Source organism: Acipenser ruthenus, chromosome 13, assembly GCF_902713425.1.
Source record: "Acipenser ruthenus chromosome 13, fAciRut3.2 maternal haplotype, whole genome shotgun sequence".
NCBI classification, from domain to species: Eukaryota; Metazoa; Chordata; class Actinopteri; order Acipenseriformes; family Acipenseridae; genus Acipenser; species Acipenser ruthenus.
Window position 1 is genome coordinate 20,003,445 of NC_081201.1, and position 23,468 is coordinate 20,026,912.

Consider the following 23,468-nt stretch of genomic DNA (forward strand, 5'->3'; position numbering starts at 1 on the left):
AGGTTTCTAAAAAATAAAAAACAGTTTTCTTGAATAATATACAGTAACGCTCATATTTCCTACCTGTGTTTAGTAATCTATTCCAGATCATTTCATATTTTTAAGTGCACCTTTTCTTTATGTGTCGGGTTTGAAACATATATGCGGATATTTGGCTTCTGACTCCCACTTTTTCTTCATCAGTCAGTGCCCATCTCAAACTCCCTTCAAAATCACAACACAAAGGAGACAAGCCAAGCCAGCGCAAATGGAAAGCACTTTGCTCATATTTCTAACATGCTAACAGTATGTACCATTATAAAATAAAAGGAGAACTGCATTTCACATGTCAATGGATTTACTGAGTGGGGGGTGTTCAGTCTAATGTCAAAGTAGCAAAAGGATTACTGTAGGCCGAAACAGAGAATATCAGATGATTTGCTTCTATTTCTGCTGAGTCTATAAATTTAACTTGAAGCGATTGTGTTTTAGCTAATGAGTGCCTGAGGTAAAGCTGTGTGGACCATGAGCAGATAACACGCTTGCTAGAGACAAGTGGAAAGGTGAGATAACAAGCCAGGTCAGAGCTTTATCAGAGCCAGGAGACTGATCAAACTGAGGAAAGAAGGAATCCGTTTCCACAGTCAGGACCCTGATAAGAAGCCAGGTCAGAGCTTTATCAGAGCCAGGAGACTGATCACACTGAGGAAAGAAGGAATCGTAGTGTGAGTAAACGTGAATGGATGTTATAATTTCATAGATTTTATTGTATAGTTCATTACATTGGTACAAATAACAGAGTGGTAAAATAAAACACTAGACTAAACTAGATATTATAATTTAAAACAGCCTCCTCCACTAGGATTTCTAACTCCTCTGTGTGCAGTTTTAGTTGGCGTTGCCTCTGCCTGTCCCCTGCGGAGGGCTGCGTCTGTTGATCACTCCTTTTCGGTCAGTGTAAGCCACCTCCACCTTTCACAGTAAGCCACTGACCAAAAGATATGCCTGGACTGCTGGGGCTTGGGCATAGGTAAGTCTTGAACATTATCGCGCACATTATCGCTCATAATACATGTAGTGTGCACGCTGTGGTATGTAAATTAGCCAAAATAGTGTGCACGTAAATGAATGCATTCTCTCTTAGTAATGGGACAGTAAATTTAGATTTATGGTGCACGTAGGCTCACTACTTAATGTGCCCGTTACAGCTACATTTAGTGCCCTTTCGTAAATGAGGCCCTAAGTACATTGTAAGAATGCATAATAACATTATGATTATGTGTAAGTACACGTGTATTTACTAATTAACCCATGTAAATACACCGGAATTAGAGACACTTAATGTAAAATGTTACCATATTTACTATGGAAGTTGTTTAACCTTAAATGGAACTGCCATAGGGTAGCAAGATTGATCTTGTCTATTGCCAGATTCTTAGTTTCCTCCATGTGTATCATATTCTATGCTGTCAAACAGTAATAGACTTGTCTGTTCCACAGTTTAAAAATCTCATCATAAAACTAGACTTTTGTTGCCAGATCAGTTTATTCAGCTGTTGCCAGGGCCAACATTGTCATCTAAGGACTCTGCACAATAGTGCCATAGAGTAGAAACGGAAGGGGTTATTTTCTTTAGGAACTCTGTAGAGAAAATATTACTGAGCGCTCTCAAACTTCCCATTACAAAAGAAGCCAATACAAAAGACGTATGGTTAGTAAGATCCAAGGTACCTAAAACAATTACAGTTCTGTCGTGTGTATTGATTAACACCATTCAGGTAATGATCTGCAGCCTCATCTTCCCTTGTTCACTGATGAGGGATGTTTGCCATTCTTTAAGAGATGCTGAACTCAAAGGTCTTTGATTTCATGGCTACAGTTGAAATCTGGCATTCAGATAATCTGTTAATAACTAACTTTCAACTGTTTTAGGTCGTATATACTGTGCATCATTCAGCTGCATTATAATTAGGGCTTCTGGTTTTCGGTGCTTTACCCTGACTTTTCTACTCTCCTTTTAAAAATTCAATTGATACCTGTTAAGCCATTTGTGTAACATTGATTTAATTTATAGGTTTTTCTTTCTGTGAAACAACTAAATTGGCTTTTAACTTAATTTGTGATTAACAAGCAGAACGTACAAACGAGAAAGCAACATGTTAATATGCGACTAATCTTTATTAAAGCTACAATGAAAAATAAAGTTTATGCTGGACACACTTTGTTACAATCATTCTGTGTGACTGTATTTACATTAACAAAGAGGAGTCGCTTCTGCTTTCAAATGAAAAAGTAAGACTTACAATTTCAAAGACCATTTAGTTGTTTCATAGAAAAAAAATCAATTGTATTATTAACACGTTTCTCAGTTGTGATTGAGATACACAAATGGCTTAACAGGTATCAATTGTATTTTTAAAGCAGAATAGAAAAGTTGGCAGAAAACACAGAAAATCAGAAGCCCTAATTATAATGTGCCATTTTTATTGCTTTAATAAGCATTTCTAATATTTGGCCTCTTCTTGTAGTTTCAGCATGTAAATAGTGCTACAGTATCAGGGCTGAGGTTGTTTAGAAAAGATTATCTAAAGAACACAGCAGGGTGCTCGTTAAAATGTATATATCTTTGCTTGCTCTTCTGATCCTTTTAGCAACAAAATCGATGCTAGCTGGTAATACTGGCAATTTCCATCTTAGGTCTTGAAGTTCTGTGGGTGTTATTGCAGTTAGAGAGTGGGTTTGTGAAAGACTGGAGCGAGGAAGGATCAAACAGAATTTGAAAAACTACCTGATATTTGTTCTTACATACCCAAAATAACAACCAAAGAGGCATTTGTCCAGAAGCCTTTTTAAACTTATGTTAAGTAAATCTTCGTAAATACCTGTCATGCCGTGGAAAAAAATGAAATTACAATTTTTCTCTTAAATGTGTTTTTTCTATTTGTATTTTACAAACACCTAATTTTAAAGAATTAGTAGCTTCACATGTCATTGTATTAGCTGTTTTTGTTACATTTCTCTTTGCAATCATTCTGATTGGTTCGGGGTTCTGTTGCTCCATTATTACATTATAAACACTGTCCTCTAATGTTGCCTTATCTGGTTTTAAGCAGCTTTGAGCTTGTCCTGGGACTGAACAGACTTCCTCCTCATACAGTTCAAATCATGTGACAATCTGACCTTTCAAAAGAGTTGGCAGAGTTGAAAGTTCACATTGCCACATGATTTGAATGAATTAAGAAGGCTGTTAAGTCCTCACATTTAGGATTCTCCACACAACCTCAAAGCCTGGTAAAGGCAGTGTTTGAAAAAAAAAAATGATATTAACTCAATAGTGGAGCCGCAGAACCCAGAATGATTGCAAACATCATAAAATAATGAGGACACATTTTAAAAGCAATTCAATTAAATCTGAGAGTAAACATGTCTGTGCAGTGATAAAATATAGACAAGGAATAGCAAGGTAGTTTTTCATAACGTTTGTGTTCACTGCATTCTCAGTTTCAGAAACATCTCTTTCAAATCCCAATCAGTTACAAATAAATGTCTAACAAAGTAAATTGTAAGAAAGATGATTTCTAAAATGAGTTTCTTCTAGTTATAACGGTTATTCCTACTATCAATGTATTCTTTTTCTTTTTCTTTTTTATTTATGCAATTATTTTAACCTCAATTTTCTCCCCAATTTTAGAATGTCCAATTATATTCCCTCAACTCCGATCCCACATCTAAGCCATTTTCTTCTTTTACTGGAACTGCAGGACAAAGGCCAGCCTTGCAGATGTCTGCCTGAGCGCCCCTGGAACCTGGCCGTTAGGGTCCGCTGTAGCGAGATGAGGAGAAACAGTCCCTGCCAGTTTTGTCACTCTAACCCACGGGAGATTCAGAGCCAATGCAATGCTCTCTCTGGACTCCCCAGCGAAGACCGGAGACTTTGCATAGTCAGGACACTAACCTGCGCTCCCCTGACTGTTTGACTGACCCTGCACACCACACACCCGTGCTTTACCAGGGAGACACTCGGGGACCCCCTCTGTCAATGTTTTCTGATAGAGACTCCAGCAAATAACATCCTTATATGTAGCATAGCCTTCCGTGTTAGTATTTTAAAGCTGTTTCTCTTAACTAAATTTAACATTATATTTATGTTAAGACCTGTGATCATTGGAACTTTAGGAGTCTTCAAAGAGAAAGTAGCTTCAAATTACTTTATTTATTTTTCTTACATTCCTTTTGCCATCTACAGATAAAAGATATTTGGGGTCAGCTTTATTTCTGAATTGCTAGCCATACACAGCTGTATGGTGCTGGTGCTTACTTCTGTAAAGACACTTTGGCTGGTCTAACCTGGGTATTGTGTCTATGGTAACTAGAAAAGAAGAGCAGCTCCTGAACAGAACATATATTTAATTGCAATCTTTCAAACATTATAAAAAGAAAAGGGGAGTTTACTTTTTAACATTTTTTTTTTAAATTAAGTCGTTGCCAATGATTTTAACCCCATTTTTCTCCCCAATTTAGAATTGCCAATTGTGTTATTATTAATCCCAGTTCACTGCTGCAACCCCCTGGTGACTCAGGAAACGGTGGCTGACACACCTGTCCTCCAAAACCTGTCCCTGCCTAGCCATCTTTTTTCGCACTGCGGATCCACAGCGAAGCCACCAGACCTATAGTGCCAGAGGACAACACAGATCTGAATGGCTCCACTGCAGACCTGCAGGCACCCTATCAGCCACAGGGGTCGCTGGTGCACGGTGAACCGAGGATTGCCCTGCTGTCCTAAGCCCTCCGTACTCGGGCGGTGCTCGGCAAATTGTACGGTCACGGTCGGCACTGACATAGCATGGATTCGAACCTGCGTTCTCCAGGCTATAGGGCGCATCCTGCACTCCACGTGAAGTGCCTTTACTGGATGCGCCATTCGGGAGCCCCTAAGGGGATGTTACTTGACACCTTGCATCAATGGCTTACATATGTTGTTTTTTGGTAAAAAAAACAACAACCTTGAAACAAACTTTAAAATGATAGTTAGTTGTCTAGGGTGGTCATCCCGCAAAAGGTGAACAATGTAGTGAAAGGCCTTTAAAATTGTCATTTTTGCAAACTTCAGACAAGTCCCACCATATGTGGGTGAATGGGCCATGCATGCACACATGAAACTTATATTGAAACCCCTTTGTCTCCATGTGTGATTCATGCATCATCAGCAAGCACTTATGGAGGAAACACCTCCCCAGAATGTGGTCTCCCCTGAGCTGGAATGAATCCACTTACCAAGTTTTTTAAATACCCACCTACAGAACACAGCTGTGATTAATATACAGAGGAACAAGAAGTATGTATTCAGGCAGCAAAGAAACTAGACATTCATATTCTGTGGTTTACCAGTTGGTCAGAGCTGGTGACCTCTTAGTGACCGTACAGTTTTTACTCGATTCAGAATCTGTTAAAAATCACAGTAAAGTTGAGTTTATCTCCCGTCCACCTGTTCTGTATCCATTTTAATTCTTTACCATCTGGTCTACCCTGTTCCGCCCCATTATTCTGAATGCCATGCATAGAAAAAGCACCTGCCTCCTCAGTAACACAAACAGCCTTGAGCATTACGTTCCCAGACACATCAAACTACGAGTTTCAGAAAATCTGTGTACAATTCCTCACAAGTTTTGTTATAGAAGAATGCACAGCAATGTTCCACATGATGGGGTCTAATTCGATCTTGAACTAAGAAGAACGGTAGTTCCTCACGCCAAGTTATCAGCGAGAACTGACAGAGACTCTCTATACAGCATGGATAGTTTATGTGTTTTCAGAGTATTGGCATAGCAAAAGTAAATCAGCCAAAAGCACCATTTCACTTTTAATTTGTAGTTCCAAACACTCTTAGGTGAAATGTAGAAAAAAGTCAATACCTGTCATACAGTAAGAGAAATAAGTCGTCAAAGTAAGGAAAACAATTTCTGCAATACAATATAGGTTGAACAATTTTGCTATTCCTGTAATGTGTGTGTGTGTTATTATCCATTAAATTGAAACAAAAGCACATTGTAAATGTGAAAAAATACCAAGTTATCAAAAGTGCCCAGCCATTTAAAGTGGAGATATCAAAAACACAAGCCAAGTTTCAAGAAACCATTGGGGCAGCACAAAGCAAATAGGCACAACTGTAAAAGCGGTGGGAGTCAAGGTTGCCCCAATTTTTCTACTAACTTGGCTTGTGTTTTTCAGGCACAATAAAAGCAGATCGAACTTGCATCAAAAACAAGAACAGCACATGTAGGTTTCTTTAGTGTATTAATTTGTTAATTTAAAACCAATTTATTTATTTGTTATGTCACATTTTCAGCTGTCACTGGGAATGACTTGAAAGCAGTTCGAAATCTGACTTGTCTATTTACATTAGCAGCTGATCAAAATCAAACCGATTTATTTTGGGATTGCGTAGCAGTTAGGATTGCAGACCTGCAGAACTCCATCCCTCTAACTTTCACAGATGGTGGAAGTTACTGTATCTTATGTCCAATGCAAAGGGCATGCAAAGAGGCGGCTTTTAAATCTTAGACTGCAGAAAAAAAAAAATTTAGGCAGAACATGATGGCAGTGAATATTGGGTAATTAATTTATAAATAGCATGACACAGACGGGTTTGACTTTTGTGTAATATCCAGTTGCAGATTGGATTGTAGGCTGCAGATAGAATTGGAACCAGTCCCATTTTGATAATGGAATAAGATGAGGGTGTTTTACAGACCATGGTTGCATGGTGCTGATGGAAACATGACTGTGACACTGTGAACCCTGTCACTGGTTCATCTGTGCTGCTGCTGATTGAACAGGGAGGCTCGCTCGGGGCTGGGCTTATGCTCACAGACGCTCCCATATTGCCACCGAGGGGGAGAGCTTCCGCTCCAGGAGGAAAATTACTACATGAAACCCTTCAGCCAGGTCCGTGAAGGCGCTGCCCAGCTGGAACTGTCAGAGAGAGACCGGGACTCCAGGAGCATCAGAGCTAGGCTAGTTTAGGGGATTTTTATCCCTCGACAGTATAGTGAGGGTTTCATGGTGTAGTAGTTTCCTGGAGCGGGACCTTTCTTTTAGTGGGAGTAGCTGTTGCCATCTGTGGGCAAACTTTTATTTGTTAACTGTGTTTTGTTTTTATATTTATTAAATCCTGCACTACGGCTACCATTGTTGGTAGCTTAGTGGCAGCACTTGCGTTTGTTTATTGAATCTGCGCACGTGTGTGGTGAGTCAAACACCAATGCTCTGTGTCTGGCTCTTATTATCAATGACGACCCACACAGGTAACACAACCCCCCCCCCCGTTACCACAGCATTATTTTCTTTTATTGCTATCAATTTGGTGGAGATAATGTTGAAATCGACAATTGTTACTAATTGTGTTTGTATTTATTCTGCATAATATGTCATTCCATTTTTTCAGGTTCCTTTGCATTTCTTGGTCATTTTGGCCTACATTGCCTTTGTTTGAAACATGACAAGCATTGCTGCTGTGTTGTGTGTCATGCAGAATCTACAGATCTGGTCAAGAAGGACATGAGCGATTTAATGTCAGATCTGTAGGGTTAAACATTCAGCTTTTCAGCTCTAGGGTGTTCAAATCTGCCTAAACCTACATTCATATCACACACCTAAGGGTAGCATCGCATAGTTGAGGAGTGGAATAGAAAAGTTGTATCATTGTGGAGAGCAGTTGTGGTTGCAATCCAGATTGCCACTCAAAGTAAGAGTTGTTCTACCCCTACACAGCTTCTGCTGAGACAGGCCCAGGACTGAGCGACAGGGTGTTCAGATTTGAGTCAACAGGAACATGTGACAGTTGAACAGAGTACAAGGATGGTTCAGCCTGCCAACACTTACACAGGAAAGACTAATGAGCTTAACCTGTAGGTTAATACAAGCTGCTCTAATGCTGTGACTTTGAAACTCATTTCTGGAAAACGACATTAAGTAGAGGATGTGATAAAACTAAAGTTTTCACAATCTGAGCATGTTATTAATGTATGGGAGGTAATCGGTTCAGTAATACACTATGGATATTCCTAATTGCTTGTTTCTTCATCCATGTCGGTGTGGTGTTATAATACGTATTTCCATACCAATAGCAATGAAGCAGTGGACTCATGACAATACACATTTATGCGACAGTGTTTTGTCTAACGCTTTGGAAAAATGTTTGAGACAACTAGAACCTTTTTTTCATTTAAATAAAGGATTTATCTTAACCTTTAGACACTTTTAAAGGCTTGATGAATACATACTATAATACACTGCTCTAAACAATGAAGGGCAGTTCAGACACACACACATTGCAGTCTGCAGAATCAATGCCAGACCTGTGTTAGTGTCTGTGGTGATCACACACCATATTGACACCGGAGGCAGCATAGACAGTCAGGAAACTCCTGGGATAGATTATTTATTAAAACACTACAACCAGACAACACTACAACATTATACATATTCTACACTACATTCTTTGGTCTTTGGCCTCACCTTTCAAGGTACCCCTGCCCATAAATTAGCTTGCAGATAAGTGCAGAGGCTGACCATGGGAAGACCATGGTCAGGGGGGCAGGATAGCTGCCCTCCCCCGTTAGACGAAGCCAAAAAGCAGGTGGAGGCTGGGGAGGAGGAGGCGAACTCTGGTGCTCAGCAGGGACGTAATGGGTTGAGGCAAGATATAAATCCTTTCCTTGCTGATCATTGGACAAGATACTAGATATTTCATTGACGATTTGATCTGGTATTGGAAGTGCCTAAAATATGCTTTATGTGATTTTCTTGCCAGAACCACCGCTTTGCTTATTTGTTGTATATTTGCATATTACCATCACCTGACACCTCACCTGTTTTTTCGTTAAAATGACTCGGGAATGCTGAGGGCCTGAAGGCAACACGCTGCTGTAATATACAGGTACTGTAACTTTGTTATAACCTTGAGTGAAACAAAAATAAATTGCTTTTCGTAACACTTTACATTAAGTGTCTCTAATAGTAATTACTTAGTAAATACATGTGTACTTATACATAATTACAATGTTATTATGCATAGTTGCAATGTACTTAATGCATACATCTTTTTGCACGATTTAACTTTAACCCTATCCCTTTTTTTATACAAATGTATACTTACATATATTGTGCATTGTAACTATTGAGCAGGGCAGAGGCTCTGCACATGTGTGTGGGTGTGCTTGAAAGGTTTAATTGTGTAATTGTTCAATGGGTTGAGCTATTCATTGTTTTATTAGTTATATGACAGTGTGGAATGTAGCAATTGAATGATTGCCAATTAACCCTGGCCACATGCTATAAAAGCACAAGGAATTGTTTGTTTGTTGTGCAGAGTGGAGTGTGTGTTGCTTCGTATTTTAGGTTACTGGTAAACTGCTTAGCCCCCCGGTGTTATAGTCAGACCTATTAAAGTTTAGTTAGCTCCTTGATGGAGCTAGACTTGTGTGTGTTTTCTTAAAGGGCCAGTGGCCTATCTTTGTGTTTTATTGTAAATAAAGAATAACATTGTAATCATGTGTAAATATGTATTTACAAGGTAACTACTATGTAAATGCACAATGATTAGAGACACTTAATGTAAAGTGTGCACCTGTGCACGGTGTGTGTGTGTGTGTTTGAATCTTTGAATCTTGCATTCTGAATCTTATGTACCGGGCTGCAGAATGAACAGCCTGTGCAGTAAACAACAAGATTGCTTGATTTTAGTTTCCACTGTACTGTCTGTCTTCATTTTCTTTCTCTCCACCTTCCTGTTTTTCATTCTCATTCCCTCTTTTTTTTTTTACTCAAGCTATAGGCACCTTGATGAAATTATTGTCAACATTTCTTCCCAGGTTTACCTTATCATTTATCGATGAATGAGAGGCACAGATAGTCAAAGCAAGTATTGGTCTTAGCCTTAGACTACACAATGTTGCCATATGTAAGGTAGTCTAAGAGCAGTGCTAATCATGGTCTATGAAACCAGGCATTGGAAAATAGAGCTTCAATGTGTTTTTACTATTTAATACTTTAAAATATAAAAGCTGACCAAACTATCCTTTTGCCTATGTGTATAGTGTAGATCAGAGCACTTATTAGGCTGTTAATCCTTTCAATACCAGGTCTGTTATTATTAACCCTTCATTGATGGTAGACTGGTATGTTTAAAGAAGTGTCAATTGTAAACCCACAGACGCCCAGATTAGGGAGGGCAAGGTAATGTGACAGAACGGGAGTCTTGACAGATTTGTATTCATTGTTTTAGTTTAAATATAATCAATCAATGCCGATTCTCATTAAAAAATAAATACTAAAGGACTGCTGCAACATGCAAGGAAAAGCACCTGTTGCTAGGGAGCCATCAGGGCAATTAATTTATCAATTAATATTTATTGAGGCTTGCAAAAAAGCAGTTTTTAGGAGGAGAGCTCTAGTGCAAAATTAGAATTAATTAAGCTATACCCTGCACCAGTCTCTACAGTGTCATTTAATGACCTCCCTAATGGATCTCTGCTACTGTTTTTGAGTACTTTAACTTGCTGAATCACCACTAGTTTTGTAAGCAATCTAAGCAAGTGAAAATGGACCCACAGGTTATTCTGCTTTTCTACACTCAAAAGGATGGCTCCTGGGTGCTCTATATGTATTAAGCAATAAACCAAAGCCCTGTGCATATAAGAATAATAATAATTGTTATTTTTAATATAGCGCCTTTCACAATAAGAATTGCCACAAAGCACTTCACATGAATAAAAACATTGACAAATATTAATAAAAGAATGCAAGAAAAGCAATAAAACAAAAGAAAAATCACATAGAACAGTAAAGCAGGCACAGAATAAAAGGAACATCATTTTAGCATACAAACGCTACATTATAAATGTGTGTTTTTAATCTTGTTTTAAAAGCAGTGACACTTGGTGCTTCCCTTACAGAGCTTGGCAGATCATTCCAGAGTTTTTGGACCGGAAGCCAGTGCAGAGATATCACAGGAGTAATGTGATCTCGTCTCTTAGTCCCGGTTAAAATTCTAGCTGCAGCATTTTGTATAAGGTACCAGAGACTAGGGCATTACAATAATCAATTATAGAAGGTACAAAAGCATGCATCAATCTCTCAGGATCTGAGTGGGAAAGAATAGTTCTCAATTTGGCAATATTTCTTAGATGATAAAAATAAATGTTAGTTATATTCCTGATGTGTGGCTCAAAAGAAAGATTTGGTTCGAAAATCACACCCAAATTTCTCATTTCATCTGCAAGTTCATAAGAGAAGCTGCCAAGGAATAAATCAGACACATTATTATAGCTTCTGAGACCCCAGAATCATCACTTGTGTTTTATATTAATTTAGCATTAAAACGTTTTCAAAGCATCTATTTTGTTATGTTAGTGAGACAGGTACTCAATATTTACAGCCGAGGTGTTACCCTGGTTCGGAGATACTGTAAATATAGCTGTGTATCATCAGTGTAACAATGAAAATTAAGCCCATAGCGATGCATAATATTGCCCATAGGCAGCAAATACAGTAGCTATAGACTGAAATAGAAATGTAGGTTTATTCTTGTTTATTTCAAGATTGAATAATACGCTGATCTTGCTGAAGATAGTGCAGCCCTATATTTCAAAATATCATCTTTCCAAATTAAATTAAGGACCTGAAGTCTAGGAGCTCTCCATCTACAGTCTAGTTTGTGATACATGCGTTTGTTCATAGGTGTTGTGTCGTTAAACCACGGGGAGAATCTTTCTGTACCCACTTTCTTCATTGTATATGGTGCAATAGTATCTAAAGCAGGTGTAGTCATTAATTTTATGTGAAGGTCCAACATTCTTAGTTACAGGAAGGTGAAAGTCGGGAGCACATTTTAACTCTGACCTCTATCCCCATACCCCCAAACAAACACATAACTACACAAATATCATTATTACACAATGTTGGTGGTTTTAGAGTTCTCTATTTATAGGAGTTTTTTGCTTTTTGGTAACACCGTGTAACAATTTTTTAAAATAATTTTGTAAAATATTTTTTTTGTTCCGGGGTAGTAAGTGTTATTTCCTAATTGCTTATGCCTCAAAAGTATAGAAAATGGCTATTATTCCCCACAAACTTTGCTTTTGTGACCAGGACAGTGATATTTTGAAATTTACCTATTTTCCAGAACATTCCAGATAGATTCAGTGCTGAGTAAACTTGGAGTAACTTCTAGAACTTTCTAGAACTTTCCAGTAATATAAATAGTAGTATAAATACAGGGGCCTTAAGCCCACCAGTTCAGTTTAGTTCCAGCTGCCTAAGTGGATACATATCTGCATTTTTCTGAGATGGCATCAAGAGGCTGCAAGCATCCGGCAGACGCATTTTGCTATGTCTGTGGCCAATTTATCAAGACAAGAGCGAAAAAGTACTCCGTGGAAGCATCTGCTAAGATGTGTGAGGCCTACAAGGCATATTTCGGCATGCCTGTCGGGGATCAAGACAAGCCCTGGGCACCTCATTTCACCTGCGAGCACTGCTAAAAAAAACTCTGGAAGGTAAGATGGACAATTGTTGCTCGGAATTTTATGTTATAAAATTTGTTAACATTTTTAAAATTGTAAAAGTTTTTAATTTTAAAATGTTTTACAATTTTCAATGTTATTGAAAAAATATATCATATATGAAAAATGTTGCGAGAATCTCTTACACATTAGTCATGGGTGAAATAAATGTATTTTTGTAGGATGGTACAGAGGGGAAAAGAGAGCCATGAAGTTCGCTATCCCAAGAATTTGGCGGGAACCCACTGACCACTCAAGCAACTGCTACTTCTGCATGGTGGACCCTTCCAAACGTCGGACTGGCAAGAATGCACCTGCTATCACATATCCGGACCTTCCTTCATCCATCGCCCCGGTGCCACACTGCCATGAGCTCCCCGTACCCACTCCTCCGGAGAGAGAGCAGCCGTCTTTAGAAGAGAGCAGCAAGTCAGAGAGCGAGGAAGACGTTGTAGATCCAGATGACAATTTCAGAGGTGGAGCTGAGGAGAGAAACCCATACTACCCCAACCAAAAAGACCTCAACGACTTGATTAGAGATCTTGGTCTCGCCAAGTCCAATGCCGAGCTTTTGACGTCTAGGCTCAAGCAGTGGAACTTGTTGGATGAAAGTGTGCAAGTCGCAGATCAGAGGAAGCGTCACCAACCTTTTTCCAGCTTCTTCACCCGTCAAGATGGGCTCTGCTTCTGCCACAATGTGACCAGTCTGTACGAGGCAATCGGAATCGCCTGTAACCAGAATGAGTGGCGCCTCTTCATTGACAGCTCATCCAGGAGCCTCAAAGCTGTGCTGCTCCATAATGGTAACAAGTACCCGTCTCTTCCCCTGGCTCACTCGGTGCACCTCAAAGAGGATTACAACAGCATCAAGACCTTGCTGGACGCCTTGAAGTATGATGAGTACGGCTGGGAGGTAATAGGAGACTTCAAAATGGTGGCATTCCTGATGGGTCTCCAAGGCGGTTTTACCAAGTTTCCCTGCTATCTTTGCCTTTGGGACAGCAGGGACACCAAGGCGCACTACCACAGGCGGGACTGGCCACAGCGGACCGAGTTCTCTGTGGGGAGGAACAATGTCAAGTGGGAGCCACTGGTGGACCCCCGGAACGTGCTGATGCCACCACTGCACATCAAATTGGGCATTATGAAACAATTTGTCAGAGCTCCAGATAAGGAGTCGGCAGCCTTCAAGTACCTTCAAGACTTCTTCCCTAAGCTGTCTGAGGCAAAGGTCAAAGCCGGTGTCTTCGTCGGACCACAGATAAAGAAGATCCTGGAGTGCAATGAATTCCCCAAGAAGCTCACTAGTAAGGAGAAAGCGGCTTGGAACAGCTTTGTCGCAGTGGTTCGGGGCTTCCTGGGCAATCACAAGGCCGAAAACTATGTGGAGCTGGTTGAGACTCTGGTGAAGAACTACGGCACAATGGGCTGTAGGATGTCCCTCAAAGTCCATATCCTTGATGCTCATCTTGATAAATTCAAGGAGAACATGGGAGCGTACTCGGAGGAGCAAGGCGAGCGCTTCCACCAGGATATACTGGACTTTGAATGCCGCTACCAAGGACAGTATAACGAGAACATGATGGGAGACTACATTTGGGGGCTGATTCGTGAAAGTGATTTACAGTATAATCGTAAATCTCAAAAAACTACTCACTTCTAAATCTTTTGTAGTCATTTTTGTATTACTTTAGTATAAATACATGTTAATTTGGATTCATATGTTGTTTTTTTCTGACTTTATGTGAACGAAAAGACACAAATTCGCCCGTTTTCTCATTGGAAATAGGTAAATTTCAAAATATCACTGTCCTGGTCACAAAAGCAAAGTTTGTGGGGAATAATAGCCATTTTCTATACTTTGAGGCATAAGCAATTAGGAAATAACACTTACTACCCAGGAACAAAAATTGTGTTACATAGTGAATCAAAATGACTTTTTCACGAGTCTGCCTTTTTTCTGACTTGTTTCTACAGGAGTTATTTCCCTGCCAAAATTATAGAATTGTATAACTACTGTATTCTTATATGTTTCTGTGCTAGCAGACTGACACATTGTGTTTACCATTGCAAAAACAAAGCTTACTGTAGCAAACAAAAGTGAAGCACACGAATAAAAATGAATTGAAAAATGACTGTGCTTTCTCTTTCAAGTGAATTCAAATATAAATATAAAAACCTTAGAAATAATAAAAAAAATAGTACTTTCACATTTGTAATCAGCTAATACTCACAGTAACTTAAGTTGGAGAAGTTGCAGGTCCTCAAGGGGCTTGAGTTATAGGTGAGCTCAGTAAATACTCACTTAAATACTGTGTGCCTTCCCAGAGTCAGGACTATGAATACCAGCACACATATCTCTTAAATACTGTGTGCTTTCCAGTCAGGAGTATGAATACCAGCACACATATCTCTTAAATACCATGTGCCTTCCCTGAGTCAGGAGTACGCTACAGAATAGCACGAATACACGTGGACTTGTACATGTTTTCAATCAATCAATGTAATGTATTTTATATAGCACCTTTCATGCCAAGGCACCCCAAAGTGCTTCACAGTAAAAACAACAATATATAAAAAAAAAACAAAAAAAACATTAATACTAAAACATTGAAAATAAGTACTTAAAAAATTATTGATAAAAAACTAATCTAAAAACAATTTAATACACAATATAACACAGCATGTCCACATTCTGATACACTTGAATAGACCATCCCAGTCTACAAATAGGCCTTTGTGTAAAAATGCGTTTTAAGTTTAGATTTAAATGTATTTAATGAATCAACATTAAGAATTTCGAAAGGGAGAGTATTCCACAACGCGGGTGCATAATGACTAAAGCCTCGTCCACCAAGAGAACTACGCTTAACCACTGTAGACACCAGAAGTCCAGTATCTGCTGAACTCAACTGATGTCCAGGGACATTATCCTTAAAAACTGGCTATGATATGGCTAAGAAATGCAGGTCATTTAACCCAAGAGTCTTGGCCAATCATTTGTCCAAGCAATTCTGTGACAAACCACTGGTTCATTTGGGCTTTCTCTGGAAATTTTATTTAGGTTCTAGAACCTTCCTTGTGTACTTAGAAAAACAGGGTCCTGTATTATTGGTCCAATACAAAAGCACAGCTTTTTAGTCAACCAGCAGGTGTGCTTTTCTGTATATTGAAGAGCCAGCAGCATCAAATTTCATTTTCTTAATTTTAGTTTTCTTTCCCGATACATTGTTATGGTTTTTGTAATCATTCGTTCTTTTTACAATTGTTCAAATGCTGTTTTTGTATTATAATATATTTAAGCCTGTGGTGCTTTCACTTGAGTTCAGGAGCTCTTCGGTTCTAGTTACCTAGCCTAGATATCTGTATCATCTAGTGATCTGCCACTTTGCCTCAGGTTTTATTTGTTTTTTTTCTGGCAAAACAAAGAGGCTTCTGGTGGGTATTCATATAAAGAGCATTACGTGTTACTTCATGTTTGATTTAAGCTGTATCTAATTAGCGACTAACAAAGCATAGAGCTTACCAGGGTGCAGTAGTTAAAGGGTTAATTGAAAAGGCTTTATTATTTTGCTACTTTTCCATCTTGCGGACCTTGTATTGTATTGCATCTGGTGCAGTTTAGGCAAGTTTGGGTTGAGGTCTGATTGCTCACTGTGCAAAGACACCCTACACACTACATATTAACTTATTGCAAATCACAAGACAACTATTGAGCTCAGGTACTACAGTTAAACATGAAAACTTTAGTTTCTTTAACATTAAAATGGTGTTATGTGTTCTATGTACAGGAAGACATCTGACCACACGATAAGACGTACTGGAATTTCTCACATAGTACATGACTTATAATAAAAATGTATAGAATTGACCTGTGACAGGGTTACCCCTCTCCCCTGTGTGTATTTGTGTTATTTTGTATTCATATTTGTGGTATTATTATTTAAAATGTACTGTTTGGTGTATTTAAAAACACACAATTTTTATTGTTATCGTTTAGAGCCTGGATGGGGTTAAAATGCCCCATCCAGATAAAATTGTGAGAATACGTGGTCAACAGCGAGTGCTTATTGATAAACTGGCTGTTGACCACGCATATGAGAAACCCTGTGCAGAATGTGATCAGGGATAAACTAGGTAATTGATAGCCAGTTAATCCCTCTGCCACAAAATAAAAACAAGCAACTTTGGCTGAAAAGGTTTGAATGTGTTCAAAGGAGGAACGTTAGAAGAACTAAATTTAGAGAGTATAACCAATTGCTACTCGTGCGCATCAATGCTTTCAATTACCCCAGTGCTGTCTGTGTGTGCTACTCCTTCCTATGGAGCGCCATTTGTGCCAAAACTATCCGGCCGTTAGTTTGTCAATTTGTTTGTCAATTTGTTTGTCAGTTTGTCAATTCGTGAATTGGTCAATTTGTCCAGCAATTCATCCATAAATTTGTCAATTCATACAGTAATTCATAAATGAATTTGTTAATTCAATTAATTAATTTGTCAATTAATTAATACAAAAGGCTGTACGGACCTGCAAATTTCCAATCAACCAGACAAACTTCCCAACAACCAGACAAACTTCCAACTGTCAATCTCACACTGTGCCGAAAACACTGCAACCTTTCTAGCCAATGGGAGCAAACACTAATATTTGAATCAACGAAAATCCAGCCTCACTCAAAACTGCTTCAGCCAATAATATTTAGAAGGACGTTTCAAAAGATATTCTATTTAACAAGATACTCGACTCCACTGATTTTCAATGGCCGCTGTCAGCATTTCCGCTGTCCGCACTGCCACTGCCAGCATTGCCCTTAGCAGCATTTCCACAAGCGGGGCCACTGGAGGAGGTCCTTGTTCCACTGTCAGCATTTCTGCTAACAGGATTGCCCCAGCCGGAGGAGCACAAAATATAACCAATTACTACTCATGCTGGATTTGAACCAGCATGATAATTGTTTATACAGCATTTTGTTTTGTATCTGTCTATTTATTTTGGCCACTGTGCCGTTTTGTTTTGGTAAAGTGTTTTTGTTTAAATGTTTTATTTATAATTAAACTCTTGCATCAGGGCTTTCATTTACCCCAGTGTTATCTGTGTGTCATACTCCTTCCTGGCCTGACGTCACCACACAAGCCAGCCTGTTCACAGGACCCAGTTTGAGTGTTGGACCGCTACACTGTGAAATCAATCGCGTCATTGACTGGACACTAATTGGGTGAAAATTCAAGATCAAAAATACTTTTGCATTAAACAAAAATTAACATATTAGACTCTGTGCCAGGCAGGGGTTTCTTGAGCTCTGTAACAAATACCTTATCAAAATTAAAAAGTGGTCTAAATAACACCCCCACAACAGGAAATGTAATGACCAGAAATATTCCAATGCTGTGTAAACGGTTCCCTCTTAATATCAGTTTCTGGAGTCACCAAGGCTGCAAGTATCTCTGACAAAGCAGAAAATAAAAGCTCCTCCCACCAGTGCTTTAATCACTGCTCCTCTGAAAACACTTAGGGGTAGGTTTACTAAGATGGGCCAGTCGCAGCGCAAACATACCGCAATGCTAAAAGATGCTCGGAATGAGCAGGAGGGGTTTGGCACATGTGTGCAGTCTATTGCTTCCAACATGTTGGAGAAACCAGAAATGTCATAGAAATGTGTTTAAGTTTTGTAAGTGCACCCTGCTTTTAGGGAAAAATAGGTACTTGGCTGTTTGCCTCAAAAATGCATTGAGCACAACTGGCAATGCATGAGAAAAGGCAGACTGGGAAATGCCAGCAACAATTACAGCCGTTTAAAACATGGTTTCAAAAGTTGATGCAATTGTCTGCAGCTTTCATACATCTCATTAAAATATATGAGAAACCTGGATTCTCCACCCTATATTTGAAAATGTATGCAGTAACACCCACAATTACATATTCATCGACACTTGAACCACAAACAGAAACTGCAGACGCAAAGTATTCCCTAAAAAGTCGCAAATAGCATTGCGCATGTCTAGTACATTTCACCCTAGACTTCCAACTCGTTTGCAACTGGTTTGCGACCATTGCGACACATGTAACACTTTATTAAACCTACACCTTAGTAGTCCAGCAGAAACACATTTTTTATTGCAGCAACTTGCAAGATATTATTGTTCTGGTTTAGCCCTGTACTGTGTTGGCAAGCTTTTTCAAATGTGGTTCATACTGTGTTACATTGCAAAATGGGAAAGCCACTCTATGAACAGAAGTGAAGGGAGCACATTGAAACAGCTGTTAGCATACAGAAGCTGAAGTGCAAGCTACACCAATGTGGAGTGTCTGGGGACCCTTGGGGTTCTGTTGAGTGCCCAGGGGGTCCTCAGAAAAGTCTGGAGATGTACAGTACGGTATCTTTTCTTGACAGAATACTTTATATCATTGATATGTTCTGAAAATGTAAAGAGCAAGTTGCTTACAATGCGATTGTATTTAGTTATTCAACTTCCCTTGTATTTGTGGATGATTGCCATCATTGAGAGTGGTTCAGGGTTGTCACACTGCAATACTGAACTGGTATCATTCTGCTGTGTATCTGTCTTTACTTGGCTTTGAGCTTATCTGGAAAATTCTAACTGCCAAGCCCTGAACATACTTCCTCATTCTAACCATGTGACAATGTGATTACATATATGGAGGGGTAGGACTAGCCAGGTTGAAAGGTAATTTTGTCACATGATTTGAATGAATATTGGATCAATCAGTTTTGCATGACATCCCTGATCAATCAGCATTTTAACAAATTAATCACAAATGGATACAAAATAATTCAATCTAAGACCAATGCAGCGGAACAATATAGGGTTCCCGTAAGCTTACAGTTCATTTAATCCTGTTCCATAACCTATTCTGTGTGTTCTCTGACCTTCTCTATTGCTGTTTCATATTGCTTAGATGGTCAATTTACATACTATTCCAGCAAGAAAAAAAAAAAAATCAACCACTATTAGAAGACTGAATTTTTGAAGGTGGTTTTAGAAATGACTGTGAGTTATGCCCCATCTGGTGTATGTTATGAAATGGAAAATCTCAAATCATAGTTTAGGAGAGGACACAAATTATAGCTGTGCGCTTACTGGTTGTTTAAATGAGCATAGCCAATAATAATCTATGCAGAAAGAATAATAGACAATGATACCGGATATAATATAATTTTAAACAGGTAAGACATGATTACGAATATATGTAAGCAATAACACACGACAGGGTTGCATTATACAATGGATATTTAAAAACAATTAATATCACAACATTTGCTCTCCACTTTGAATAAGTCGGACCAGTGCTGTACAAGAGCACATATTCCTGCACGGCCGCGTATAGTCGCTAAGAACTACTCATCGTTTGGCTCGCCCGTGACATTTTATACAAATGGTATAAATGACCTCCTTAAATTAATAAAACTATTCATAAACTGTCAGAGAACAATAATTTAACATCGTCATCCTTCAACTGAGTTGTTTCATTCCTCTCCGAAATGCATTTCCTATAGCCTTTGACAGTAGTATAATTTATACCGGTTCTTCTTCTTCTTCTTCTTCTTCTTCTTCTTCTTCTTCTTCTTCTTCTTTCTTTTTCTTCTTTTTCTTCTTCGTATTATTATTTTACTGAATTCAAATGAAAACGCACATTCTTCAATTTTGAGTGAGAGACGTGCTACTTTGAAGGACTGCACAATGTATTAATAACGGGTTTCTTTAAAAGCATTTTTACATGCCTGAGTTCTTCCCACGACTTTGTTAAATTTGAACTGGGGCTGGGGTGTACATTAATTAAATACACATTATGAAGAAAGACATGTCTTAAATAAATATACACTTCATTTAGTGTCAAAGTATTTGCTAGTCTATAATATATCGTAGATTGGGAGCTCACGTAAAAGGATGAATGTCCAGTCTCTATGCAACAAGTAACAGCTGAAAGGTAAAAAGCCTATAGCCTATGAAATACAGTGGGGGTGTTAACTGCTTGGGAAGTGATTTTATAATCCTATCAGTTATTCGTCACAACGTTAGACATTATGAAATTAAACTGTTAAATCCAATATTGTAACCATACATTGAACTGTGCGCGGTTTTAAATGTATTTAAATGCAAGTACCCTGCTTGTACGTACTGGAGACACATTTTATCTGCCTATAAACTCACACAGCCGTTTATCTAAAGGCTATTAAATGTCTGAGGGATAACGCTCATCATCCCTTTGAATTAATCAATGCAGCTGTTGTATGTACATGGCATTAGTACTTCTTATTCTGATAGTCATTATTTGAAAGAGCCGAGACGCTGTGTTGCCACGAATTTAAATAATGACTGTATTCTTTAAATACGTAGACCTAGCAGATTGTCTTTTTATAAATACGTACTAAACACCACATCAATCATTGGAAAAAAAAACAGTTATTGTAACTCGTACATATGAAAGGAGCTGTCCGTTTCAGCACCACGTATTCGTGTAATATCTATTGTGGTAATTTGCTTCATTAATAATAACATTTGTGTTGGTGATGGAACCCAATAGAGCGTGCACACTCCCCTCGAAAGAAAAACGAAACCCTTTTAATTCATCAAGCATCGAGGCTGTGGCAAAATGTGAACTATGTGCAGACTAAAAACATCTAAACCGTGATAGCACCTCCTGCAGCTGCTGACAACAACAGTCATATACTTGCATGACGCAAGCCTCACTTAAAACATCCAGAAACTTCGTGAGACTTAATTGGCGAAAACAATTTGTGATAATTAATTTCAGATTTTAAACATGCTTATTGTTTTACACACCCTGCAATCAATAATGTGGTATTGTGGACCATGAATGCATGCAGCAAAATTACATATTTAATATAATTAAAGGATGATTTCAGGTGTGCTGAGCATTCTTTCAGTAACACGCGAACAACCGTACAAGATGTATGAACCAGTTATTTTGTTTTTGGTGATTCTGTTTAATATGACCAGCTATTAAGAGAATATTGTGTATTCAATGTCCACTTCTCAGGTGTAGATGACCTTTATATATATATATATATATATATATATATATATATATATATATATATATATATATATATATATATATATATAGTTGAGCTTATCCTATAAAAAATGTGTTACCAAAAAAAAAAAAAAAAAAAGTGCAAGACGTATTTGATAAACAGAAAGGTTGGAAGAATAATGCAGTCCTACATTGTGTAGAGAATATGATACAATCTTTAAACAGACTATGATATATTAAATTGTTAATACTACTAATAAATAATTCAGTGAGTCATGTAGAATAAAAACACTACCTATATTATTGAAAGCTGCTCGTAAGAATTTAAGTACAGCTATGGCCAACATTTTTGTATCACCCTATATAATAACTAATTTTTGCTTCATAAAGTCGCATGAAACCTGCTGTATAATGTTACGTCAACATTCTCAATGACATACCGCTTTGTAGTTTTCCATATACTTAACGAAAAACTGACGAAATTGGAAACATGTCACATTTCAAAATCTAACATGAAATACTCTGCTACTATTGTGGCTTCCGGTAGACTTTTGCGATATCGTTTTGCTGTTTGTTTGATTACACTATGTTAAATACAATATCTAAATTATGTTCATGTAGTTTTTGTTTCTGTTTTTGTTTAATTATGTCTCAATCCTAAAATTCTAGGTAATGCAAAACCTTTGGCCATAGCTGTATATCGCATTAATGCACAGTCAGTTCAGTGCTACTTACATGGAAACTCCAAGGAGCAGAACTCGTATCCCAATCTCCAAAGCTAAGTCGCGCATGCTTTTTCTTCGGTCTCTTGGAGACAACTTCATTTTAGACTTAAATCCCAGAGAACGAACCCAATAGATACAAATCCGAAGATTGCCTTATTCGCGGGCTTCAAATGAACAGACATTCAAAATCTTCAACAGGATCATTATTCCAGCACCTGAAGCGCACGCCCTTTCTGCAAACTCTTGCGTTCTGCTACCAGCAACCACGGGTTATTTTGTACAGACTAGACTGTTGTGTGCAATCGCTCCGGTGTGGATGGGAAGCCGCAGAGTGGGTCTCGACTCCAGGTGGTTCATTAACCCAGTGCATTCATGTGTAACATCGCAGCTATAGGTGGACTGTCTGGCAAGATAGCAGAGTGTTATTTCATAGTGATCAGGAGCTGCTTACGAGCGCGGAGGACTGTGCTAAGATTCCACCGGTTTTGTCACAGAGATATTGTAAAGGGCAGTGCCTTTTTAAAATGCTATGTACCGTACATCCGTTGCAAGTGTAAAAATATAGTGCGTATTTGCATTCATTAAAGGTCGATTCAGGTGCCAAATAAGGATTGACTTCATGCGGCATGCATGTAACAAACTACATTGCTGTTCTTAAACCGATATTTAGACTTCTCCCTATTCAAACATATCGAAATATTGTATATGACAAATACATTCAGACGCAATTATACCATATACTGTATTACTGTAAAAGCTATGCAATAGAAGAGCGAGGTTATTTCCAGTTTAAAGCAAGTGCTGATCAGAGCTGAAACTTCAACACTGTAAAACAAGTATTTCAATCTTATGCGGCAGATTATAAACAGCCTGCACAATATTACATCGCTTATACAATAAGAGACCCCATACACGCGACGTATTAACGTATGCACTTTATAGTGTTTGTAAGTGTATTCTTAAACCATTATAATAATCACCGACATGTATTTATTGTTTGTTCCAAGTTACATTCTTCCACATTTGGCTTTACAGTGTATAGCTGGCATAATGCCTGTGCTGGTTGGAAAGCTGCACGGTACTTAAATGACTGGGTATAGTTTACAGTTGTTTAAATACAGTCTATTCCCTCACTCACACCCCAGTATTGCGATTTTAATGCCATCTTGTGATATATGG

General features: G+C 38.4%; 1 protein-coding gene across 1 annotated transcript in view; it reads right to left on the minus strand.

Annotated features, from left to right (window-relative positions):
- The window catches only part of plpp4 (phospholipid phosphatase 4), a 109,374-nt gene extending 86,376 nt beyond the window's left edge, over nt 1-22,998 (minus strand). Inside the window, exon 1 of the mRNA XM_034030735.3 lies at nt 22,300-22,998. Coding sequence (XP_033886626.1) covers nt 22,300-22,388 — 89 coding nt within the window. The 5' untranslated portion in view covers nt 22,389-22,998. The remainder of the gene's footprint in view (nt 1-22,299) is intronic.
- Between the last annotated feature and the right edge of the window lie 470 nt (nt 22,999-23,468).